Raw genomic sequence first — 26620 nt, forward strand, 5'->3', positions numbered from 1 at the left:
AGTTAGCGTATCTTTTCCTATCAAACACAGAAGTGCCACCAGCCTTCCCCCGAGGAGCTCTGCTGTAAGGCAGGCAGGTGTGCGCTCTCTGCTGAAATCCCTGGAGAACCTCCTGGAACAAAAACCTCATCGCCTGGTTTGTTACTCTTTCCACAGCCGTTTCTCAACAGCGTTTGAATCATAAAAACGTTCCCGGGGAGTTCGGAGCCCTTTTTGGTAACAGATCCACCAGCAACAAAAAAAAAAAAAAAAAAAAAAAAAGACTCTGAAGGGCCACGACTTCTGTATTTGCTTCCAAAAGTTTAAAAAAAAAAAAAAAAAACAAAAAAAAACAAAACAAACAAAAAAAAAACACACTAGGCTGTAACCCGATGCAAGTCCGTATGTATTAAAGTCATACGAAAAAGCCGATGCTAAATGATTGTTTATAAATACGTGTAAGAAAAACCATTTCCATAACAGGCCGAGGCCTTGGCCGCAGGCTCCGGGGCCGGGCTCCAGCGAACCCCGCCGTGCACCGCAGCGACCGCAGCCGGAACCCGCGGGGGGACGGGCCGGGTGAGGGCCCGGGAGCCGCCCCGGCTGAGGGCACGGCAGGGCAGGGCAGGGCAGGGCAGGGCGGGACCCCGGTACGAGACTCCCCGACTCCGCAGTCCCACCACACAGAACGAGCCCGCCAGCGCGGGGATACCGAGCCAGGATCAGTTCCGGCGGGTCCCGGGGCGGTGCCGGGGCGGTCCCTGAGGCGGTTCCCCGGTGCCGGGGCGGGTCCCGCCGCCTCCCCGGCCGCGCTTCCGTGCGCCGCGCCCCGTCATGCACGGCGGGCGGATGCGCCGCCATCTTTGCGCTCCCTCCGCCGTGCGGTGACAATAACAACCGGCCGGGCCGTCCCCCCTCAGCAGCGCGGGCACAGCCGGAGAGGGGGGAGCGGGGCCCGAGCGCAGCGGCCGCGGGGCAGAGCGGGAGGCGTGCGGGGCCCGGGGGCTGGAGCCGAGGCGAGAGGGAGCCGCGCTCAGCCCGCCCCGCTGCTGCTCGGCGGAGACGAGGCGGCCGGAGCAGGAGGGGAGCGCAAGGAGAAGCCGGGGGAGCGGGCGGCCGTGGAGCGTTCCGCTGCCGGAGAGCAGAGCCCAGAGGAGCTGGTGGGGGGTGAGAGGCAGGAACGGAGGCGCTCCACTGAGGAAGGAGTGGAAGCAGGAAGGCAGAGGCAAACTACGAGAAGAAACAAAGTATTAAAGAAAAGGGGAAGAGGAGATAAAGTGATTGCTCCGACAAAGAAGAACGAGAAGGAGAGGGAATACGGAAGGACTCCACTGATGAGAGAGAGGAGTTGAAAGACCCTCCCCACGAGAGACAGCAAACAGAGACTGGCTCTAAAACTCTCCCTCTCTTTGTCACACCACAAGGATTTGATGCCCCTCAGCCTGTTCACTTCTGTGTGTTCATGTTTCCCACAGGTTTCTCTTCCCCCAACCCCCCAGCTGCAGCCCAGGAGGTCAGACCTGCCACTGATGGTAACACCAGCAGCAGCTCCTCCTGCAAGAAGAGAAAGTTAAATAACAGCAGCAACAGCAATTCCGAAAAAGAAGAATTTGATTCCATTTCCTCCTGCACCTCTTCTCCTTCCAAAAACACCTCCTCGTCATCCTCCTCCGTCATCACCACCTCCTCGTGCTCCTCCTCAGGGGTTGCTTCCTCCAACCATCACCTCCAGAAGAAGCTGCGCTTTGAGGACTCTGTGGATTTTATTGGACTCGATGTGAAGATGGCTGAAGAGTCTTCTTCCTCCTCCTCTCCTGCTGCCTCTTCCCAGCAGCAGCACCAACAGCAGCTCAAAAATAAAAGCCTTTTAATTTCATCAGTGGCTGTGGGGCACCATGCAAATGGCCTGACCAAAGCTGCCTCCTCTACTGTTTCCAGTTTCGCCAACAGTAAACCTGGCTCTGCTAAGAAATTAGTGATCAAGAACTTTAAAGGTAACAGGCCATAATTTGTCACAACTTAGGGGGAGCTGACACTCGACTTCATGTTTTGTTTTCAACCTGAAAACCGGTTCCTTTCAAATAGCTCCAGGTTTTACGGGAAAGGCTTTTCTGTGGCGAACGTTTCTATACTTATGTAAAGGAGAATAATGTTTTCTGATGCCTGCTTGCCCAGTCATGTACACATCCTGAGCTACACTTTGCTGCTTGGAATTATTTTTCAGGCTCCTTTCACTCTTGTCAGTAGAGAAGGCCTTAACTTGTATGTTAGATGAAAGGTTTTACTACCTAAGTGTGTAAATTGCCTTTATTCAAACTTCTAACGTTTGATACCTCTTTGCTAGTAATCCTGATTCAGGGCTTAGTGTTTATTTTAACCTAGTTTATGATAAGTCTTTGCACAGATGTGTTTTTTTTGAATTGGCCTTGAATCTACATGTCTTGCCTCTGTGAGTGTTGTCTGTTTATAGGTTAATCTGCCTGTGCTTAGTTTTAAATGTTGAAACTAAGGTGATTATCAGGCTCTTATGGCGGATTTCCTTTCTGGTTTTCCCAGTTACCTTTAAAGTAGGTAGTTCAGATTTTTACTGAGTGTTTTCCTTGTAATATCCTCACTGTAACTTATAATAGTAGTTTCTTTTCTCTGTCTTAACTCTTATTTTACAAGTTTATTCTATAAATTCTCTCACAAGACGTGTTTGAGATTCTCTGGTATTGTTACTAGAGACCAGCTGAAGCAGAGAAGTGAAACTTTTCTGCTATGATGCAGCTTCGTTGTCTAGTAAACAAAAATACAAATAGGTGTAGGCAGAAAGCTAAAATGCTGTCGTTTTTTCCCTATAAAGATGAGGAAATCATGGACTTTTCTTACTTCCTGCCTCTTGCTGCCTTCCAGAACAGTCCAATAGCTTGCTTTCTTGAGTTGTTTCTTCTTCCTCGTGTGTTTGGGGTTGGGGAGGGGTAAAAGATATTACCGACATTATAGCTGATTTCTAAATACACAGTTGGCACAAATGTTCAGTAGAGGTACTGCATTAGGTAAGGATTAGGATTATTTTACCCACTGTAATGTTTTACAGCAATTCACGATCCCAGTGAAACTTTGAGGTTCCAGTTCTCAGAAATGTTCTCCGCCCATCAAAGCAGCATCATTTAATTTGATTATTTTAAAAACATAGACTTTTAAATATAGACTTATGATGCAGCATAGTGAGAAAGAAAGCCACTCTTTGGTTGTTTGTACACCCGTATCTTTAGAAGAAGTTAACTTTTCCCATGTAAATTACCTGTTAAATGTCACGGATTGCACGGTGCTGTGATCATCATTGCTTATAAATTGGTATTTGAATCACTTGCTTAGAAAGGACATCTCAGTAATGGGACAGCTTTGCTTTTTATTTACTCTCAGATACTAAACTGAATAATAATCTTAAGATTATTTTCTTTATCTTAGTGTGATAGCAGTAGCATCCTTTACAACTTAAATAACTTCCTAAAATCCATATCCCTGGTGTTTACTGCTCAGTAGTGTACTCAGGAGTTGCTAGTGAAAACAGGCAAGTCTGTAGTCACTTGTCTCTCCAGGTCCTTACAATGCAGCTAATGTTGGGATATTGCCAATATTGTAGGGAAATGCTTGGGAGAGAACAAAAAAAATTACTTCTCTCTGTTACTTATTTCTCAGGAAATCATAAAGCTTTAAAATTTGTGTTTTACCTTTAGGTATGTAAAAGTCAACTATAATAGAGTATAAACTCTGGGCCAGTTTCACCTGTTGATGGCATGGATGTACATGTGTCATCTTTCTCCCTAAATTTTCTTCTCCTTCCTTTCTCCATTTGGGAATGTGCATATTAGAACAAACATGGTCATTTTAGTTAGTTATGAGAACACACAGAATTTTGAAATAGTTCTCATATTCTGAGGATGTGACCTGGGGAATATCTGAGCCTGTTGCAAATGCTCTGGTCTTGCTGAAGGTGCTGCAGGGCAGGAGCATCTCTAGAGAAGAGGCAGAAAAAATAACAGAGAGGGGTCAGATCTGTGAAGCTTGAGCTGTTTGAACATTAAAGGAGGCTTAACTCTAACAAATATCCACTGGCCAAACCCAAGAGAGACACAAATGGATTACTTTAAAATTGGAATGTTTTCCTTGGGACCATAAAGCCTGTATTATAATTACAGTGTTTCCATGCATGTTTCTTGAGGATTTCTTTCTGACCGCTAATACAGAGTAGAATTAATGAGCAATAAATTAAAAAATAAGATACACATAACTCTGTATCTTTTAATCCACCATTTTCACCTTTTATATTCACTTTTTTTTTTGGCTCTGCTGTCCTGCTAGTGAGAGCAATGAAGATGTAGACAGTTCTTGCTGGTTTAATCCCTTCTTGAGCTGATCAGGAGCAGTATTGTGATTTTTGTAACCACACCTACTGTTTTGGGCTGCAAGTGCTATGATGTGTATTTGAAGAGCAATTCTCAATTTCTACTATGTCTTACTCTCTCAAATGCAAATAAGATACTGCTTTTACATGAATGCTTTTACTCTTTTCATGTAAGTATAAATTCAAATCTAGAGCATCAACCCCTACCTTTTCCCCTCAAAGCTACGTTCCTCATTTCTGTGAAAGGTGCTGCTTTATCTAAGCACTTTCTCAAACTTTATGTAATTTCTTTTAAAGATAAACCCAAATTGCCTGAAAACTACACAGATGAAACCTGGCAAAAACTGAAAGAAGCTGTAGAAGCTATCCAGAACAGTACTTCAATTAAGTACAATCTAGAAGAGCTCTACCAGGTAAGTGTGTTAAGCGAAAGGGATGGGGTAGGGCTTTTTGGGTTGTTGCAGGATTTTTTTGCTTTACCACTTTTGATATGGTGGTAAGAATATGACATTTTGCTTGATAGCTGCTTTTGTCATTGAAAAACTTGTCACCAAATAGTTTCTCTATTTTAAAGTCATGAGTTAAAATTTCACTATGTAACATTGAACTCACAATTATTTTTTTTTTAACTTGCCACAACATAATCCAAGGTATGGTTTCCCTTGCAACAGTTGACAAGAATTAAATAAGGCAAGGATCTGTATTCCATTTTCTGTTTTGGGGATATGGTGTTTATCTGCTAAAGGAAAAATGTCAAATCCTAAAACATTGGTGTTTAGGTAAGAAAAACATGATTTATATTAAAGTATAATTTCTGAAGACAGTATCTGTCCATGATCAAGTATCAGAGATCATTGAAAAGCTGAAACTTTCTATTGACTTCTTGTATGTGAATAGAATACCATTTTTCCTCCAGGAATTGTGTTGTTTTTATTTGACTGTCATTTTTTGGCGTTGCAGCAATCTGTCTCTTCTAACAGCTGAGAACCAGAAATTTATTCTCAGCAGCAGCTCTGATTGTTTTGTCTTAAATATTTTAGGAAGTGATCAGACTTGAAGGGCATTTCCTGATTCTTTTTCATGAGCTCCACTTCTGCTTTTTCAGCTGAACGTGTTGGGGAGGTTCCCCCCCTCACCTTTTCCCTGCAGACGTCACAGTATTGCGGTTTTAGTGGCTTGGCAACGGTGCTGCCCTAGCTGGGTATTAAGAACCACCTGAACTTTTTACTCTACTTTTAAAGCCTTTTTTACCTGGTTAGCTGTTTGATTTGTTCCTCTGTGTGTGTGTAGCCTTCTCACCATCTCTTTTTAGTGTCTCTTCTTCCCCTGCCCTCCCCTTTTCAGTACAAGTTGCATTTCTGTGGGGGGAAAAAGTCCGGTTTGCACAAGGTTTGGGGATAGATTTAAGGCAGAATAAATTGCCATTCCTCGTGGCACACAGCTCCTCAGTGCAATGCATTCTTAGCTCACTACAGTAATTTGTCATCATCATCATGGCTAAGCTTCGTGAATGAAGATTTGAGTCAGTAATTTATTATGCTCAATTAATTAACTAAAAATAGTGGGGTTTTAACTGAATAATATATAGTATTGTTATTTTTGTAAAACTTTATGAAATTAATAACAAATTACAGCCAACTGTACTGGCTGGTATTGTAAATTACTCTAGACTAAATAACTGTGCAAATAACTGTTAAATGCTTGAAGGATATCCAAATTTTTTTTTAAAATACAAAGTTCTCTTGAAATCCTTGCTTCTGTTTCACAGTTATTACTTAAGTTTCTGCTCACTTTTACCACAGGCTTAATTTATTGTTGCTTGTGGTCAGAAAACAAAAGATAAGCTTTTTTGTTTTAAATCTCAATGATTCAACATTGTAATAACTTAGATACTCCTCAGTGAAATAGAGTGCAGTGAAGTATGAAATTTTTCTCTTTTTACAGAAATCTAAAAATAAGTGTCTTGATTTAAAAATAGTAATAGGAATCACTAGTGTTTTTAGATGCTAACTAAACTAATGCCATTTCTGAACAGCTGCTTGGTAAATGGATCTGATGCCAAATATGCCTTGGCAGACACCATTATCCCAGCACAGAGGGGAATTGCAAAAGTTCTGCTGCACACCTCAAACGAAGATACTTCTTTTTTTAATGGAGTTAAACTTCTTGAGTTATGACAGTGTTGGTAGTTGAGGTGAGCTGACCAGAGGCCCAGGAAAGGGGCCACTGGTGTCCTGGGCTGGTGGGTCAAGGCCAGACTAACGGTGGTTCCGCAGGTGACAGGCAAGTTCCATCCAAAACATTTGCCTTCCCAGCTCTCTGTTGGCTCCTCCAAAGTAAGTGGAAGAAATTAAGAAACCCAGCAAGTTTGCACTTGCTGAAGGTCTAATCAGGCTTTTAATGCTCAGTGTTTTCCACTCCTTTGTTCTTTTGAATCGAAGTATGGGGTTATTTCCTCCTTTGCTGCCTGAACCTGGGGGTGCAGTGGTGGAATAGAGCTGAGCAGAGCCCATAACCTGTTCTGAACAGTGAACTATATTGTATTTTCTTATCACATCATTGTATTTGTTTGGTCTTAAATGTTAAGGCTGAGAGTTAAACTTGTTGCTGTTTCCAAATATTAATATTGTATACTTGGTTGATAATTCCAGCTTTCCTTATAATTGTCATTCAGACCTGGTTTAGTCTTAATTGGCACACTCACTCTCTTGCTGTACCTGTAAAATTCTGACAGTAAGCTCATGCAGGTTTGGGGTTTTTTTGCTGTTATCATTGTGTGGGATGGTTTCGTTGTGGGGTTTTGGTTTTTATGAAGTTTGTTTTGTTTGTGGTTTTGATTTGTTGGGGTTTTCTTTAATCCTGGAGCCAGTATTGGATGTAGTGCACTTGCACTCGTCAATAATTGCCATCGGTATCCAGGAGAAATCCAGGAACTCCTTGTTTGGCTGTTTTGGTTGTTGCTGTGCTTTTATTGGTGACTGTCTGGACTGTTGGGAAGGATTCTGGGGGATTTGAGTTAATGGAGTAGATTTGCTTTGTGTGCTTCTGAGCTGTGGTCCCTGCACAGTTGCCTGCAGGTGCTGGGGAACAAACTTGATCTTCCAGTCCTTTGTTTGTTGTTTTTTTTTTCCCCTAGGAGTTGGTGGTACTGGCAACTGAAGTCTTTTCCAATAAATAAATAAATAATAGCAAGAAGTGTTAGTTGAAAATCATACATATCTCTCCTCTAGTTTCTACAGGTGTTTTACAGAACAATCATATATTGTCTTTAACAAAGAGTTAAAGTTGTTCAGTTGCTTTCCAAATCTGGTCAGTGGATATGAATTTTGGAAAAGTCTGGAGATATACTTATGCACTTAATGATTGTTTGCTTGATAGTCTCCAAGACATGCCCACATTAAATTTCTTCTCACTTGCTGTGAAGCACAGTGATAATTCTTCTAATACTTGATGATGATCTAGAAATTGGGATTTGTCACTGTAAACATCTGGAATGTAGTCATGCTACTAATGTTCAAGATCATAACTACACTTACTCAGGCATAGGGTTGGTGGATGGAGATAAATAAAATATATATATGTATGTACTTTTGGGGATGAGGGAGGCTTAATCAAGGAAAGGACTGAAAGAGGAAATTAAACTAGCAGTGCTTTTCCCCTGCAGAGCACAGCAGTTAATAAAATTAAGACATTAAGTGTCTGCTCTGAGGTATGAAGCCCAGCAAGCTGCTGGAACTTATTAAATTCACATCCTTGTTCTTAGAGATACCAGTCCTGCAGTTCCATATGAGATCCCAATACTTGAGCTGAAGTTGATAATTTGTGAGCTGTTCATGGCCTGCCTTTGTCTCCTGTTACCTTCACAGTACCATGTCTCTCTCTGGTGTTTTACATGGTAAAAGCTGTGAGAACCAGAAGAATTCCATGGTTGTTTGGGCCCTTTCCTTGTAAAGTCACGTACAAAAATATAAACAGATTTCTCAGTATCTGTTTCTCTTTACTTCAGGCTGTTGAAAATCTCTGCTCCTACAAGATTTCTGCAAATTTGTACAAACAACTGAGACAGATCTGTGAAGACCACATTAAAGCACAAATTCACCAATTCAGAGAATATCCTTTTTTAGTTGTTGACAAGCCAAAATGATTTTACCTGCAAGTGATGGATTTCTTTGACTAGTTCATGATGTTAGGCCACGGTAATCTGAATTCCTGGTTTTTGCACAAGTGGTTTTGTTTTCATTTTTTTTGTGGGACATCAGAGAACACAACTCATTCTTTTATGTCTGTAACCCTTTGAAAAGTTTGTGAGAAAGTTTCATTGGTATTTATGAAACACTTTGACATCTTACAAAAACTCATGTTAGACTTGCAGCAAGGCTTAAAAAGGCTGTATTGGCTGTATCACATCAGGCTTTTTTATACTGAACTTGCCATGCTTAGATAAACAGAAATGTCTTCCAACAAGTAATTGTTGTTTTCTTTTTGAAAAATACTCGTGGTCTGGCAGCACAGATCAGATTCTGAGATCAAAATGTTTTACTTTCAAAAGTTTGGAGTTGCATCAGATCGAGATCCTGTTAAGCAGATATTAATTAGTACCAGAACTGTGCAGTGAGCTGAATAAAAGATAAGCTTCAAGGGCAAAATTTATCTCTTAGCATGAGCTGAAATTATAGTGTCTGTGTAGTGGTGGGCTCTTACACGTGTTTGTGATTGTTGGTTTCTGGGGTGTGGAGGTGTGGATGTGTGTTCTGCTCCATAGGAATGGGAGATTAAACAAAACACTGAGAAGTGTTGAGATACTTTTTTTTAATTTGTTCAGATAATTTTGATTTCTGACTATTAACACAAGGACCCTCGTTAAAAATAAACACGTTACAAGAAGTTAACTGGTTCTTTCTGGGAGTAGGTGAGTTTGTTGTGCTCTCTGTTAAGTGCCTTTAAGAAGTACAATAAGATCGGTTCGTTTCATTGCTAGCACTACCTATTAATGATGATTTTCTTAATGATTTCTTCATGGATTCATTGGATAGTGTCCTTTTTCTAAAGAAAATAGACAAATGTTGGCAAGATCACTGCAGACAAATGGTAAGTTTTCTATCTTTTTAAGGAAAACCTTGCAGCCTGTGTTTTGCTTAACTTTGTTCCTTTTCAAACTTCTGAAATATCTTCTGCCTGCAGTATGTGCAGACACACAGCTCCTCACTGTCACTTTTATGCAAACCTTTCTCTTTTATACCTATTTTTCAAGGAGCTGTTCTGTTATACAGAAACATGCCAAGTGTCACACTGATCATCGTGCTGGGATTGGCACAAGATGTTAAATAAATGCAGTGTCTAGGAAAGCACTTACACACTTCCCATCGATGGGAATTTTGTTGTTGTTGAGCAGAATTTGTGTTGCTTTTTAGTTCCAAGAGTAAAATGATTGTGGCTGTTTTATTCCTTCTCGTGACAGATTATGATTAGAAGTATCTTTTTGTTCTTGGATCGAACTTATGTACTGCAGAATTCCATGCTGCCATCTATTTGGTAAGGGCACAAAGAATAAAATTATTTGGGGGTACATTTAAACTTGCTTATATCTTGCTGATTTTCAGGTTGTTTTGTGGGTTTTTTATTTAAACCTTGTAGTGACCTGTAAATTACACGATAAATGCATATGTCCTTGTTGCAAAGGGAGATGTTTAATTTATTTGCCATGAATTACAGCATTGTTCTAGAATAGCTGTGATGCCAAATCTCAGTGAAGTAGGTATCAGCCTCCAGTTGCACAGTTAAAGGAAAGGGTCTTGTCAACAACCAAAGTGCAAGGGCTTGGTGTGCCCAGTTACTGACTTTAGCATGCACAGTATTCCAAGTTCTGTAAGTATTTTTGAAGGAAAAAGTTACTTAAATTAAAAGCAAGTTGCTCTCTTTTGGACTTCAATTTCTGCCCCCCCCCCCATATTATTAATAATTAGCCTATGCCCTACCATGCCTTTGGCACCACCTGAATTTCTTTGCCAGAGATTGGAGGGCCTGACTTTTCCTGAAGTGTCCAGACCCATAGTTTCAAATTCATGGAAGGTTTTGACTGGGACACCCAAAGCAGAGATCCTTGTCTTTCACATCACTGAGTTCTTCTAAGCCCTGCCTAAGAATTAGAGATTGGCAAGTGATGGACAAAAAGGAATGTTGTCCAAAAACTTAACCATGGACTTTGAACCCATTGACATTATGATTTTCTCGTGAAAGCTGCTGTTCCAACATCTTGTCAACCAGCTGAAAAATAAAGATGCTGCAAAAGCTGTGTGGTTATTTGGGGAAAAATATCTGCATTGGTCTTTAAAACCTGTAGCTTACTGTTCGTGCTTTGTCATGGTTTATTGTAGTGTTCATGTGTCTGTTCATCTGGAGTGATTTGGGGGCAGAGAAATGAGCAGTGCTAGTATTGGCCTCTTTATTTGATCTAGATCAAGTTTTAACAATAGAGATATCTGAGGTTTGTTCTTATGCAATTTATTGAGCAGTCTTTGTTGTCTTTTTAGGGATATGGGGCTAGAATTGTTCAGAACTCATATAATCAGTGATCAGAAGGTTCAGAACAAAACTATTGATGGCATTCTTCTGCTGATTGAGAGGGAAAGAAATGGGGAGGCCATTGACAGGAGTTTGCTGCGGAGCCTTCTGAGCATGCTTTCTGACTTGCAGGTGAGTAAACCTGCTTCACCTCTAAACCAATAAATAGCTCAAATCCTTATTTAGTGCTCAGTAAGCTTTACCCTGGATTGCTGTTGTGTTGTTTCCCCAGATTTATCAGGACTCTTTCGAACATAGATTCTTGGAAGAGACAAACCGCCTGTATGCAGCAGAGGGACAGAGGCTTATGCAGGAACGAGAGGTATTTTGAATGTTTAACAGTATTTGTTGTGCCTAATGACAAAGCATTAGGCAGGGAGGGGAACTTTGCTGCTGCCTTACCCAGTGTGCAAGGCAATAATGTGACCTTTGTTTTGTAGTACTCTGGAAAAAGAAATGCACATACAGTTGCCTTCAGTCACAGTGCTAATGATTTCTGCTTAAAGCTGGAGCTGCTGCTGCTGTTAGACCAGTACTGTCTCTTTTTCCCTTCTTGGTTGTTCTGGGTTTTTTTTAAACATACAAAACTACTCTGGCATTTCAGGTTCCAGAATATCTTCACCATGTCAACAAGCGCTTGGAAGAAGAAGCAGACAGAATAATCACTTATTTAGATCAGAGCACACAGTAAGTACTGTCTCTGCCTGGTGGTATTACCTGTTTGGCTCCTCTTCTGATGAGGCCATTTAAATAGCTACAGTTTATTTCAGTTATTGACTGTCTATCAAATGCTTTTCACTTTACAGTGAAGCAGTGTCTTGGCTCACACAGCTAAGAGCTTTTTCTTCTAAGTCACTCATTATTTTTACATAAATGTTGGGGATTTGGTTGGAGAAAAATAGGCTGCCACTCACAGTCCAAATGTCTCTTTCTTGCTGAAATGCAATTAATCAACTGGTGTCCTACCTGAAAAAGATAGGACCCAGGATAGAGAATTCTCAAACTAAGGGCTCTGAATATTTTCATTAAAATATTTGTATATTCTTTATGGAGTCTGGGAAATTATCAAATAGTGTCACTCTTCAGTGTTTTCTACTTAGAGGCAGGATTTCTTCACACACAGTTAAGTGGAGTCATGACTAGTAGGGCAGGAGAAATATTCTCCTACCATTAAGCCATAAAAAATGTAGGTCATTTATAAGATCTCTGAGAGGAAGGTGTTTTATCACTACCATCACACATTTTTATTTTCTTCCTCCTTCAGCTGTTGAAAACATTTCACTTGCTTAGTGGCTTCCTTCTTCCACACCATTATTAGTGGCCAATTCCCTATTTTGTTTTAATACCTCTTGACTTGAGGTGTGGTTTTTTTATCTCCTTGGTTTATCTCCCAAGACATGAATCTCCTCCCATAAAACAGGAGTAGGTATATTATTTGACAAACTTCTGCCCAGCTTCTTGCCTGATGGAATCATTGTCCAGCTGCCTACAAGTCATGTACAACAGACTTACTGTGTGACTTAAAATCATCAGTCAGCAAACAGAAAAAAGATTGCTTACTGGGGAGGGAAAAGGATAAATATGTGTATAACCATTTTGGGTCCTTAGCCACTTATAGTTAGAGCACTCCTAATGAAAATGTAGTCAACATAATCTTTTAAACAAGGTTTAAAAGTGTTAATAATGGGAAAAGGAAAAGTAATTCTAATCATTTTTTTCTGTAGGAAGCCACTAATTGCTACTGTAGAAAAGCAACTTCTAGGTGAACATTTAACAGCCATTCTTCAGAAAGGTAATCTTTCTTCTTTATAGAAATGTTTCTAATTACTGCTTCAGGGCTTTCAACTCTCTGTGCAGAAAGAGAAAGTGGCAGTTTCAGGTGCTGGGGGAGGACACAAGTTCCATCACTCTTTAACACCCTTTGCTCCTCAGTTCACAAAATAGCACTGACCATTTTGCAGGAGGGCAAGTCCCATTCTCCTTGTTGGAGGTGAGGAGATGCTGTGCTGTCTTCTGATACACAGCAAAGAGAAAGGACAGCTAGAACAGGGGACTCAAGTCTGTTAAATAGCATTTCAAAGACTTGCAGGTAAAGAAAAGAGTAGCCTGCAAATTATGGCTGTAACAGAAAGGAGAAATACTGAGCACTCCTAACAAAAAGCAGTTTGTTTTAGAAATGTAGCATAATTTGAGCAGTGGAATACGTTGCCTCAGTTCTGCAATAGCCTCTGTGGAGCCAAATGACCCTCTGTTGTTCTGAGGATCAGGAAATAGAAACAGGGGCAGCAAGAGTTGAATAATAAAATGGCCAAGTCCTTAGTAGCTGGATTCTGGATGAAACAAGTATGTGAGCATCTTCCTGCACATCTCTGACAAACTTCACTGAGAGGAGTATCAAGTTTGCAATATTTACCCATCTACTTAAACCTTTACTGTGATGCATCAGGCCTTCTCCTCCAGAAGGTTAAAATGTGAATGGTGAAGATTCTCCTCAAAGCTGCTTGCCTTCAAACATTAACACTGATTTTACAGCTGGAGTTGAGACTCAGAGCTGCCTTGCCAAGGAACTTTTCCTACAGATCAGTACAGTGTAAACTTTTCAAATCTTTAGAGAATAGTAAAGCAGCTGTAAGCAAAGGTTTTGTGATAAGGATGTTATGTAAAGTACATGTAGCCCAAGATATCCACTATAATAACAACTTTTTAAGGTTTGAGCTGGTTCAGGCAGCCATTCTGTGTTTTGCTGTTAAATTAGGTAGCTTAAAATACCCCCCTGCCCACCCCCAGTAATTGTTTGATAAAAAATATTAATTTTGAAGACATCTCTCACTGTAACAATAAGCCATGCTTCCTTTGGGTTACACTGGTTTTAATTTCCTTCTGAAACTCTTGCATTTGCAGGTTTAAACCACCTTCTTGATGAAAACCGAATTCAAGACCTGTCTCTTCTGTATCAGTTGTTCAGTCGTGTAAGAGGTGGAGTACAGGTTCTCTTGCAGCACTGGATTGAGTACATAAAGGTACTGCTGCTAAAACTCTGGAACAAATACCACTACTGCATCAGTGGGGTTTATACACAGATACTTGAGTCATCTCTATAAACTATTGCATTTTTCAAAAAATTATATATTCTTGCTTATAAACGTGTTTAATAGACAGCTTTTGAAACATCCTGGGAAAGGTACAGTAACTGTTCTGGCCCTGTCAAAGAAAATACTGAACACTGAGTTGAATTATTGAACTCCAGATAAGTTTGGAGTTTATAATCTTGCTTATTGTTAGTTTTGAGGGACAACTGTATTTCTGCAATAGTTATTTTGGTAATGGCAGAATGTTTGTCTTCTTCCTGATAAAATTTCCTGTCAGAATGAGCAGTAGCTTAAGTTAAGAAGTCTAATCTTATTTCTCAGTGAAGATGTCATAGAAAGTATGGTTCTTGTAAAGGAAAGCTTTGGAATGGCATAGGAGTATAGTTAAATAAAATTGAGTTTAGTGGGAGCTTTGCCTGTGTGAAACCTGAGGCTATAGATGATAAAAAAGGGTGTGTTAATTTTGTCATGCTCAATTTCATTTCTTTAGACAAAAGTTCTGAATCCATTCACTTATCAATTGGTTTTGAATCAATATAAAAAAATCTAGGAATGATTGTATAGTAAATACTTCATAATACTATTTTGTTGTGTTAGTGGAATTAATATGAGTACTAGAAACAACACATTAAGAAGGTAACTTTAGGGTTTTACAAGTCTTGTCATTTAAATTAATTATTCAGGCTAATTGAAAGTTATGTTTTATTTTGCAGGCATTTGGTAGCACCATAGTAATTAATCCAGAAAAAGACAAAACCATGGTCCAAGAACTTCTTGATTTTAAAGACAAAGTTGACCATATTATTGATGTTTGCTTTCTGAAGAATGAGAAGTTTGTAAATGCCATGAAAGAAGCCTTTGAAACATTCATTAACAAAAGACCAAATAAGCCAGCTGAACTCATAGGTATTTTTCTTCAGTTTCTTCCATGTGAGAATTTTGGTGTGGAGTTGCTGGTTCAGCTTGCAGATGGGATATGCTGGAATTGTGTGTCAGTCCATGCACAGTGCGTGTCAGACTGGGGCTTTCCTGTGCTGCCCGATGCAAGGGAATTGTTTGAGAGGGTAGCATTAAATATCAATAACTCTGTTTATCAGTTCACTGGCTGGGCTGTAGAAAAGTCCAGGGCATCAGAACTTGGGCATTCCAGCCATTGGCTGCTGTCCAGGTGTGACAATAGTGCTAATGTGATTGTTTTCAGCAGCTTACATAACTGTGCCACCAGCACACGTGCACAGAGCTGTTCAGGGCTCTGCAGATATCTGGGGCTTAATATATGCAAGTGAAGAGAGCTGAGGATGCCCTGAAGCTCTCACAGTGTGGGGACAGTCTCTAGTTTGCAAAGAACATTGTTTACAGATTTGTGCTCCATGCCTGGCACTCTGCACTTTTGAATTCCTTCATCTTCCCCACACAGTGAATAATACCTGCTTTGCAATTGGTTGTGCTGTTAGGTTTGTGGAGTGATGCTTTCTGCCCTCCTTTTTTTACATTAATTCCCTAACTGTAATGTGCTTATCACACCATTTGAAATTAAAAAAATTTAAAAAACCCAGTAATCTGCTAGAGGAATTCAGCAGTGTAGTCAACACATTTAAATAACTGGTTTACATATTTTTCTTCTGATTCCTTTTTTTTTATTATTATATCCATGTCAATCTGTAGCAACAGTGACTTTTTGCTTTGAGATCACAATATAGACCAGGATTTTCCTACACAAGCACAAATGTTTTTAATGTTGTGTATGCTAGTAAAGTTAAAATGCAGTAATTCCTTATCTGAAAAAATATTGGCCCATAATGTTTTTATAACTTTATAGCCTCTATGAAAAGGTATCAAGTTTGTTGTGGTGAAACTGATAGAAGGTGATTTCAGGATCATTTTTATTTTCAAGATTTCACAATATTAGATTTATAAATTTTTGTTTCATCATTATATTAAGCATATGCTAAACCCTTTATTCTTCAACACTTCTAGCTAAATATGTAGATTCAAAGCTTCGTGCAGGCAACAAAGAAGCTACTGATGAAGAACTTGAAAAAATGCTGGATAAAATTATGATCATATTTAGATTCATATATGGTAAGTATTGGGATTTTTTTCATGGGGATACTGTTGTTTAATCAGTAAGGTACTTGGAAATTATTTTTGCAGTCTGACTGCATTTTCAGGTGTTCTTTCTCTGTGGATGTGGTTTGTTGGTGTAGTGCTGTTTAAATACTTTGCCTGTTAAAACGTCAGTAACAAGACCTGACTTAAAACGTGTTGAAATATTCCTGTGAAGGCCTTTTTCCTTTACTGGGCTTTGAATTGGGCCTCTTGTAGGTAATGTTTGTTAAAAACCAGCAGTGATTTGTGATCACTTCCAAATCTTGTCTCTTACAGGAAAAGATGTCTTTGAGGCCTTTTATAAAAAAGATCTAGCAAAGAGACTATTAGTTGGGAAGAGTGCATCAGTGGATGCTGAAAAATCTATGCTTTCCAAACTCAAACATGGTAAATATCTATCAGCTTGCTTTCTTTTAAAAGTAGTTGTTTTAAGAGGCCTTCCAAGAAGAGCCATTAGTGTTTCCCCTTTACATGAGGGCAAAAGCCTCCTGTGCAAGTCTTGAAGGACTGGTGGGTTTTGAGGAGACTCATTTGCTTTTAGTTTTGTAATTATAACAGCAATAGCCAAAAAAACAGGAGCTTGAAGTGTATCTTGGCCTGTGGGATAGAGTTGAGGTTCCCTGCTGAGTAAATCAGTGATGTGCTCAGAGAACTTAAGGATGACCTCCACTTGTTATTCACTCTGTATAAGGTCTGGAACACGAAGCTGCCAGCTAGTGGTTCTCTAGTCTGATCTTCATTGTTCCATTGGATGGAATCTTGGGGTGGTAAGAGGAGGACTTTTAGAGCTTGATCTTGTTCTACCATCAGGAGACAGTTTGGCAGGCAGCTGGTAGGGATTGGAATTGTCATCTGAGTGACAGGCTGCCATCATAGTCCCAGGATGAACAGTCAGGTCCATGTGCAGAAAGGACTGGGTTAAAAATAGCTGCCACATTAAAACATTTTCCCCTTTCTTGTATATAACCTTAATATGCATCTTAATTAGAATCCTGGCTTTTATGTAAGAGCATCTGCTGAAATAGGTCATCTTGCTTAAAAGTGCATTCTGATATTTAGAACAACTGCTCTGTGGCATTGAAAATAAACAAGGTTAATTTCTAAGATTTCCATTTTCTCTTTTATAGAATGTGGAGCTGCTTTCACCAGCAAACTTGAAGGAATGTTTAAAGATATGGAGCTTTCAAAAGACATAATGATACAATTCAAACAGGTACTGGGGGAAAGTCTGGGCTGTCTGTGCTTTTGAAAATTTTACTGAATTTATTAAGGGTTTTCTTGAGTAACAGAGTTAAACCTGGAAATTGCCTTCTTTGGACAAATAAACCTGCAACAATAAAAGATTTGTAAACTTAAAAAATATTTTAACACCAGTTCTAAAACATTTTTAGCACCACTATATTCTGATGCCTGACTTGGAAGTTTTTGCCCATTAGTTCTGGCAGTGTTTTGATTTCAAAGAAATTTTAACATTCTCTACTCCATTCACACATAATGAGGTAGATCTTCACATCAGTCTGCTAAAACACTACTTTTGCTGTTTTCTTCCTGTGTTGAAGTGCCTTTAGAACGTGAGAAAAGTGCTTTTCTTAATTTTCTTGTATGTAACTTGCAGTTTATAGGTCTCTTTCTTCTCTACTCTTGCAACACCTGTTCTAACTTTTCAGTTCTACCTGAAATACTTTTAATAAACATGGCTTTATTTCCATGTATTTTATTTCTCTCTGCAGTATATGCAAAATCAGAATGTCCCTGGCAACATTGAACTAACAGTGAATATTCTGACTATGGGTTATTGGCCAACCTACGTGCCTATGGAGGTCCATCTGCCCCCAGAGGTAATGAACACAGACAGGTTTTACAAGTATCAGCCTCTCAGAAATGCATCTTGGAATCAACTGCAACTTGCTTTTAAATATGCATAGAGAAAGAAATGCAGAACTGTCTCTTTGTAAATGAAATTTGTTTTCTTGCAATTCCTGTCATCATTCTAAGCCTTGATTTAAGGCTTAATTGATTGTGGAGGAGGGAAGGATGCTTTTAAAGTAGAAACTGTGTTTTAGTGTTTTGGGGTTTTTCTTTCTTTAGATGGTAAAACTGCAGGAGATTTTCAAGACCTTTTATTTAGGAAAACACAGTGGTAGGAAACTTCAGTGGCAGTCAACACTAGGACACTGTGTGCTAAAAGCAGAATTTAAAGAGGTGAGTCTGTTGTTTCTCTTACTCCTTTGCTTTGTCAAGTCCAAGGCTGGGTTGTACCTTAGGGATATATCAGGAAGCTTTTTTGTGTTGTGATGGAAAACCTAGCATTGTTTTTGCAATTACTTTTAACCTCTTGCTATCATTTTCAGAGTTGGTAGTTTTATGAAGTGAAGTAGTAAGGTCTAAGAAGATGCACCCAATTTCTGTATTGGAGGGGAAAAAAGCCATGTTGGTTACTACTGAGGAAAATATTCAATGGGTTTAGCTCCAGATTAAAAATGGCACTAATTTTTATAGTGGGGAGAAAAAAAAGGGGCAGTTCCTTAGGTGGCCTTACGTCATCTGACAGCATCAAGCATCTTTATTTCAGTAGTGAAAAGCTCACTGTAAAGTTTTGGATTGTACAAGAACACAACAGTTTTTAAAAGGGTTTCCAGTTATTCCCCTTCAGCATTTCTTCATGGACAGGAAATTTTCTTATGAAATAGGAATGTTTACCAGTTCTGTTTTTCAGAAAAATGTTAATGCTAAAACAAGTAATATCAAACTTGGTTGGTTTCAAAGATTCTATAGTTCCTTATACTGTGTTTCTTAAATTAATGTTTGTGTTAGACTTTGACTTGAAGACTTTTCAAACTGTAATTTTAAGCATTCAGTGCTTTGAGATTTGTCTTGAGTAGGCTGATGCATATCTTGGGTGAATTTTGTCACAGGATAGAATAGTCCAGCCTTGTGACCTGTAGCTTGTGCTATGTTTCATAGTAAACACAAGGTGACAAGTAACTTCTATTCTTTCATATTCTCAAATAAATAATGTCCTTAAAGTGAAATAATTGACATGTAATAGTGACTTGTTCCTCATGTTCCCCTCACCCTCTCCCCTCCACCCTCTACCTTCCCCCCCCCAAAAAAAAAACAAACCAGCCTACTGATGTCTATTTATTTCCCTTATGACAGGGCAAAAAAGAACTTCAGGTCTCCTTGTTCCAGACACTGGTGCTGCTCATGTTTAATGAAGGAGAGGAGTTCAGTTTAGAGGAGATAAAGCAAGCCACTGGAATAGGTTGGTATTGAAAACAGCCAACTGCTTCCAAGTGTTCTTACTGAAAAAAACCTAAACAACTTGTTTCTGCTTTAGAGGATGGAGAGCTGAGAAGGACACTTCAATCTCTGGCTTGTGGCAAAGCCAGAGTACTGACTAAAAGCCCCAAAGGCAAAGATGTGGAAGATGGTGATAAATTCACATGTAATGATGATTTCAGACATAAGCTCTTCAGGATAAAAATCAACCAAATTCAGATGAAAGAAACGGTATATTTTTTTTAATCCTCTGGGGTTTAGATCCTTGGGTTAAGAACCTTGTTGCCTGCCCATTTCCAAGCTTTTTTTCCTCTCTCTTGTGATGTACATGCTGATGTCTCTGTCAAAGTTACACGTGTAATTTGGATGACAGCACATACCTACCAGTGCTGATTTAAATGTGTGCTTCTATACTAAGACACCAGTGATGTCTCTAAATAAGGTTGTTCAAGAGAAGTTCCAATTAGGGAATGTTCTTTTCATCCTTTATCATTCCCTGGAGCTTTGCTGAATATTTTGTTGAACATAGAAACAAGTTCACAGCGAATTTTCCCTGACAGCTATCCAATGTAAAATCTGTGCAAAGATTTTAACTCCTTGTACAAGTGGCTTTTCTCATAGACAGTCGGCCTTTATATTTGTAAAGGATTTGTGTCAGATATTTGACAACAGACACTTTACTGTCTTACACTGAGAACTGTCTTAAAGATATGAAGAAGAATTGTTTTGACAGTACTGGTGTTCTCATTAAAACTTTCCTAACTGGATCCTGCAGGTAGAGGAACAGGCAAGCACTACAGAGAGGGTGTTCCAGGACCGGCAGTACCAGATCGACGCCGCAATCGTTCGGATCATGAAGATGCGCAAGACACTGAGTCACAACCTGCTCGTGTCAGAGGTCTACAACCAGCTCAAATTCCCAGTCAAGGTGTGCTACTGGTTTTTCTTCTAAAACTTTACCAGTTCTTTTTCTATTCCCTGGGCTGCCCTTAGTTAAACAGTGCTTCTGTCTAAAATATGCATCTCTTTAGTATTAGAAAGGGCAAATATTCACTTTCAGGAATTTTTGAAGTGCCAGTTACTAATAAAATCTACTTCCAAAGGCTTTCAGTGCTGGAGTTTGTCAGCAGTAAGGGTGCAGCTGGCTCTCCTTGTTACCTGCATTTGCAGTGTTCTGGCAAGGCATTCTTGGGCACAAGGGGAAAATGCTTCAGATCTCAAAACCATTTCTGCATTACATTCTTAATTTGGTTGATGCTTTTTAATAAATTAGTGACCAATAAATGTACAGTGGTTTTTCTAGACAGATTATACTATTTAATATCTAGGAATTAAAACAAAATCTTGGTGAATGTCTCAAAGCTGAAGAAGCCCACAGTTGCAACATATAATGACTAGCTTGTTGTGTACAAATGAAAATGGGTTTTCAGATAAACAGTGATGCATTGTTGGAGTTCAAATATATGACAGAAATGTAAAATGAAAGGTCATGCCATCTCATTCTGTTTTATTACCATGGTGAGTTCCTGCAGGCCTGTAAGTATTGCATAAGCTGCAGTTGGGCTTTGTAGGAGTATAACAGCTGATCTAAATGATTTTCCTCACTCTTTATCATGAGGGATTTTTATAAAGTCCTTCACCCAACAAAATCAGAGGGCACCCAAACTGTTGCAAAACTCACTTGCATCAAGAGGAATTGAAACTTGTACCATCTTTTACCAGCTAAAAGTCAGAAATAGAAACGCTTTGGTATGTGATGCATGAACTGCAGTTCTTTAGAGTTCAGTTCAAACAGCAGTAAATATCTTTCCCTGCTGTAAAAAAAAAAAAATCTATGTTTAACTGCAGGTGACAAGTTAATTTTGTAACTTTCTCTTCCATCAGTTATACATTGCAGACTTTAAAAGCTCTGATACTTTTAGAGGATTTTTTTTTTTAAACTGTGACTTCTGTTTCCTCAGTCATCTTAAGCAGTGTAGACATTTGGTTTAAGTGGAAAGAAAGAACCAAAATGCACTGACTGCAAAGTAATAATTCTGACATGTGCTTTATTTTGCAGCCTGCTGACCTTAAGAAGAGAATAGAATCCTTAATTGACAGGGACTACATGGAAAGAGATAAAGAAAACCCGAATCAGTACAACTATATTGCATAAACATATGTTGGCCTTTATTTTACTGCACACTTGGTGTCCTACACAGTTGCCAGTGGATAAACTAGCCTGTTGATCCCGTTAATTGACTTTTTATACTACCGATGATTGAATGAAAGCAGTGTAATGGAAAAGTATAGTAGAGTGGACTTCTTTCAGTGGTTAACATGCCCATTTAAAGAGTACTATTTACATTTTAAGAAGAATGCTGTTGAACTCTTTGCATGTTATTTAGTAAGATGTGCAGAAAGCTGAAAGAAAGTACCTGGTCTTTTGTGATTCCATTTGTCTCTGGGTCTGAAGAGGAGTCCCTTGATGTATGACAGATGTCTTTCACATCTTTAAATGGAAACAGAAGGTTAATTAATATAAGAAAATAGCCTTTAAAAATGCTTAAACTGCATGCAAACTTTTAATTTACTGTACAGAATGCATTTCAGTTATACATACCATTGGTTTGGTTGATGCCCACACTTGGATTTTTTTCCCTTGAGGGAGGGAAAATGGGGGAATAAGCCAAGCTATGCTTATTGCTGATCTAATGGGAAATATTCTTGGTCACAATTAAGACAAAATGTTACCAATATAAAACAATGTATAAAGTTTGCGGTGTGGGCTTATATACTGTATATACAAACACCATTCTTAAATAACTGCTACAACAAAACAAGTTCAGATTAGATTCATATGGCTTGCCTGTGAGACTTGGTGTTCACCTTTGGGAATTTTAAGCATAAAACAGCCATAATGGAAGAAGTGACAGGTTTTACTAGTCATGGGTAGGAGGCCTTCACCTCTTGGCAGCAATACTCTAGAAAAGAGAATCTATTTACAGATATCTATGAAAAGCCACACTGTTATTGTGGTAAAGCTGTAAGAACAAAAATTGCAAATGGATTTTAATACTTGTTTTGCTTTGCAACATTCTAAACTTGAATTAACCTCAAGGTTTAGACAGGGCAGCTCTTCTAGGACTGCCCTGCTTTGGATTGCTTTAACTTAAAGCTTTAAGAACTCAGCCCTAGAGCCTAGCAGGCCTCCTAGAACCCAGAAGCCTACCTCTCATTTAGAAAGTTAAGTATTGCTACAAGGCATCTAAAATATATTTTCTTAGATGACCAGAGAGCATTCTTTGCATCTTTATAAGACATGGGAGAGTAAGTCACTTGAATGTAGAGATTTGTTTCAACAAAATGCATTTTTTTTTAATTGCTTATAGCAGCATGTGCCAGGAATATATGGGAAAAAAGTGTCAGCAGAAAAGGTAACTCCTCCACATAACAGTTCTTCCTTACCCAGCCAGGCTTTAGATCTACGATCAGCTGTGTTGCAGAGCACAAGGAAAAACCTCATCCTCTTTCAGGCACTGATAGTCCTGGGGAATACCAGATATTTCCTGAAAGCCAGATGTTAGTTTTGTTTAATGGCAGTGTAACTTAGCTCTCTATGACCTACAACTTCTATCACTGTGATCCCACATTCAGGGTTGTGCATGTGTGTGAGTGTGTGTACGTGTGTGTGTTTTCTATCTGACACATCCCATCTTTATTGCTTTTTTTATCTGCTGTCTAATTCCATACTTTCTCCAGCTGTGTTTTCTCTCAAGCTCTTTTTTATGCAGTCCTCAGCTGACAGATGAAGCGAATGTGGGTTTTTTCTCCTACTAAATTATTTGCAGTCACCCTCAACTAACTGTCGTACAGCTCTTCGTGATCTGCAGAAAGTTTACCTTGCCCCTTGACACTATTGCAGCATAACCACTGGTAGACATCCAGGACCACCCCTGCCTCTGTGAGAAAAATACTGACAGTAGAGTTATGTGGTAAGAAACTTGAAGACTGCTCCTGCAAATCTTCAAGTGTGAGTTCAAATAGAGATCCACTGAGGAGGAATGAATGCCCCCCACCGTAAAAAATATCCCTTCTGTATTTTGCATTCAATGTTCCTTTTTCTTGTATGTGTTTTGTATCTTCAGCCAATAAAAGATTCCTTTTAAAGAGAATTGGGGAAGAAGCATAAGACTTAACTCTTTGGGACACAGGAGATGATGCACATCAGTATGGAACTGGTTCCATTCAGTCTGTTGTAGCATATAAATCTAACACCACTACACGTTTAAATACCCATTCTGGTAAAACCCTCCCTCATTACACAAGTGTTGCATTCAGTCAAACTGCAAAGGTCTGTAGGTTTAGTTCGTTTTTATCCTGTCTATTTCTGTAACTTAAATGCAGAAAATACTATATAGAAAATATCCTCCAATCTGATCAGAACTCCACGAGCCGAGGCAGACCCTAAACGCAATCGAGTTAAAGCAACCCAAAGAATGGACTTTGAGAACCCTGGCCAGGCCAGGAGAGGGGGTGAGCGAGGGGAGGGGAGAAGGCTTCTCCTTGTAGCTTCATGGGTTTTTCCCCAAGAACTTGTTCATCTCTTCTGCTAAGGTCTCACTCATTCCTGGTTAATGACAAAGCTGCAGCCAAGATTTGTCGTCTAGCCGTACAACTCTGCAACTTCTTGCTGGGATCATGTGCCTGCCTATTGAGCCATATATATCTCTGTAAGAAAAAACTCCAGTGGGCTTGGACCACAACTCATCTGGCTAGAACACAGCTTGTCTGTTTGGCCACACATTTTTAATCCTGACTCTTGCATGCAGTTTATAGCACCTTGTTCATAAGAAATTGCAGTTTATTCTTAGAAATATATATTTTAGGTTTTTTAATCTTTATACCCATAAATGGACTATTTTTTTGTCTTGGCTGGTTTCAAAAGTGACCATTTTGTTTAAATGCTGTAATTGCAAATGTGTTGTAAACGTTGTTTTGTTCTATAGTTTACACAAAGGTGCCAAAGTAAATAGTTAATAAAAAAACAAACAAACCCTAGCAAATTATTAAGTTGCTTTAGCTGTTCTTCATATTTTGGTCTCTGCTCTTTTTTTTTTTTTTTTGTCAGCCTTTTATTTTTTCCTAGACATATCATTTGCCCTAATGCTTTCTTTTAAAAGAAAAAAAAAGTGCATCTAAAAAAATGTTCAAATACCACTTTTTTAGTGCTCTCAAATAGTAGGGAGAATATTTTCTTTGAAACGTTACACTAATGTAAGAGTACAGCAGCATTCGAAAATGTAATATACTTTTTGTATAACAGTCTTCAGAGTGTGTCTGGAGTGGGGGGAAAAAACTAACCCTGTTACTTTTCAGAAGCCTCTTCCCTCAGCTACCAGAATATGAATTGTGCTTTTTCACTGCATCAAAAAGTTATAGTTTATGCAGACTTGCAAACAGGGCATGTATCACCGTTGCATCCTTTGATGCAAAAAGCAGCAAAACCTTTTTTATGTTTCATAAGTCTGATATGGGTACAGAGAGTCTTTCTTAAGTTGGTAAATAATGTAAATACATGTCCTTTCAGAGAGTGAGTCTGTTATCTAGGTATTTTGTGTCATTTAATAAATATTAAACAGTTTTGTGTTGATAAACTCTTGTGTGTAAAATGCCTTCTTACTCCCAAGTTCTGTATGTTGGGCTTACTAATGTTTATGGCTTCTTTAAATTCTTTAGCTTGTGCTTTGATAGCAAAATACTTGTTTGCTTCTTAAATAGTTCCTTATTCATTCAGTCATTAAAATCCCTTGAGTTTTCTAAGTGGCTTCCATTCCTGAATTTTTATTATTTTGGGTTTTTCACTAAGTCTTCTGTGGTTCTTGGAGAGGAAGGAGATAAGCATCCTCACCAACTCTGAATCGGGATTAGAATGTGTAGCAGTGTCAGAAATGGTACAAAAATACCAAAAGTGGTGGCTTGTTGCTCTTACAGGAGGCTTCTCTCCTGTGTGATTATTCCTTGTCTCCTGGTTACAGTTTATAATTTTTTCAATGGCTCTGATATGATTATTGAAGTATAAGGGACAGGGCTTCACAGGGAATTTGCTTCTGTTCCTGAGGGTGGCCAGCTGGCCATTCCTTGAGTTTTCTTCAGCCATTTGGAACCACTGGAGCAAATCTGAGCAGCAGGACCATCTCCAGCCTGGCCTTTCCCAGTGCAGGAGCTCTGAGAACTCAGTGGAGATGGGAGGCAGAGTGTTTTGAATTTCTTTTCTGGGTTTTGGAAACCTGGACAGCTGAAGCAAAGCAAGTGCTGGTCCTGCAGACTGATCTGTGGAAAGCTGGCACGTGCTGCAGGGAGGTCACACAGCCCTGCTGTAATCACAGAACAGTCCTAGTGCCGGTGGGTTCAGATAGGTCTGGCAAATGCCTGCCACTAATCCTGCTCAGGCACTTACTTTATTACAGCCTGGAGGGATCTAAATGCATGGGATGGTTTTTCCACTAACACTTTCTCCTTAAAGAGAGTATTTCCTACTTCCTTCATGCTCCATGAAAAAAAAAAAAAGAATCCTACAGAAGCAGATGACTATTTGGAGACTAATAGATTGTCTGTCTACTCTGAGGATAAGGCCAGAGAGCAGTAAATTCTTTCATTTCTTTTCCTGTATGAAATGCAATATATGCTACTATACTTTCTCCTGATTGAGAGAAACTGATGCCAAATCAAATTTAAGATGGTTGCTTTGGATTTGCCCTTTTCCTCCCCCCTTAAAGAGGCCAGGGCCTGTGGACATACATTTGGACAAGGAACACCTCAAAACTTACTCAAGTGCTTGAGAGACATTAGACTTTGTGCAGAGGGTATCTTGTAAAATATGGAGTTAACTGGGAAGAGGAGCAATGGATGGTGATTAACCTTCAATGGAGCAGGTTTTTCTTCTGGTTAAGTAATTGCTTCCTGATACAAGGTCACTTTTAAAGTGACTCACAGCTTGTCTTGCTACTGCTTATTAGGATATGAAGAAAACAAGGAAAAGAACTTTGAAAGTTAATTTTCTAAAAGCAGTAGGACATTGCAGTACCATAGATAAACCCCTTGTCTTAAGCTTAGGAAAAGTAGTTCAAATCCAGCAAATACTAAATTTTTATCAATTGCTACAGATTTACCCAGGTCAGCCACAGTAACTGGGTCTGACCCTGAGAATGCCAAGTCTAAATGAGTGTTT

At 39.2% G+C, this 26620-nt stretch overlaps 1 protein-coding gene across 4 annotated transcripts; it reads left to right on the forward strand.

The window, feature by feature from the left end:
• Window positions 1–862: 862 nt before the first annotated feature.
• Window positions 863–25046, forward strand: CUL4B (cullin 4B). 4 transcript variants are annotated; one of them, XM_051788630.1, is made up of 20 exons: window positions 1023–1973; window positions 4667–4782; window positions 8376–8479; window positions 9388–9457; window positions 9828–9901; window positions 10900–11062; window positions 11163–11252; window positions 11535–11617; window positions 12655–12722; window positions 13832–13950; window positions 14733–14925; window positions 15997–16101; window positions 16405–16515; window positions 17256–17341; window positions 17859–17966; window positions 18217–18330; window positions 19288–19393; window positions 19469–19641; window positions 20186–20338; window positions 21470–25046. In XM_051788630.1, exons 1-20 carry the CDS (start codon window positions 1442–1444, stop codon window positions 21563–21565), a joined length of 2664 nt encoding a protein of 887 aa, XP_051644590.1. In that variant the 5' UTR covers window positions 1023–1441; the 3' UTR covers window positions 21566–25046. The 4 variants fall into 4 exon arrangements, 2 of the variants coding, with proteins under 2 accessions (XP_051644599.1, XP_051644590.1); XM_051788639.1 differs by lacking the exon at window positions 19469–19641 and having other exon boundaries at window positions 1004–1973; XR_007904692.1 differs by lacking the exons at window positions 19469–19641; window positions 21470–25046 and having other exon boundaries at window positions 863–1973; window positions 18217–18341; window positions 19298–19393; window positions 20186–20331.
• The last annotated feature ends 1574 nt before the right edge of the window (window positions 25047–26620 follow it).

The sequence above is a fragment of the Manacus candei genome, unplaced genomic scaffold, assembly GCF_025592945.1.
Source record: "Manacus candei isolate 608988 ecotype Guabito, Panama unplaced genomic scaffold, ASM2559294v1 h1tg000003l, whole genome shotgun sequence".
NCBI lineage: Eukaryota > Metazoa > Chordata > Aves > Passeriformes > Pipridae > Manacus > Manacus candei.

Coding starts and splice junctions, on each gene's coding strand:
- CUL4B (XM_051788630.1), top strand. CDS start 1,442: ATGTTTCCCACAGGTTTCTCTTCCCCCAACCCCCCAGCTGCAGCCCAG. Junction 4,783..8,375: donor ATCTAGAAGAGCTCTACCAG/GTAAGTGTGTTA, acceptor TCTTTACTTCAG/GCTGTTGAAAATCTCTGCTC. Junction 8,480..9,387: donor CAAATTCACCAATTCAGAGA/ATATCCTTTTTT, acceptor TGATTTCTTCAT/GGATTCATTGGATAGTGTCC.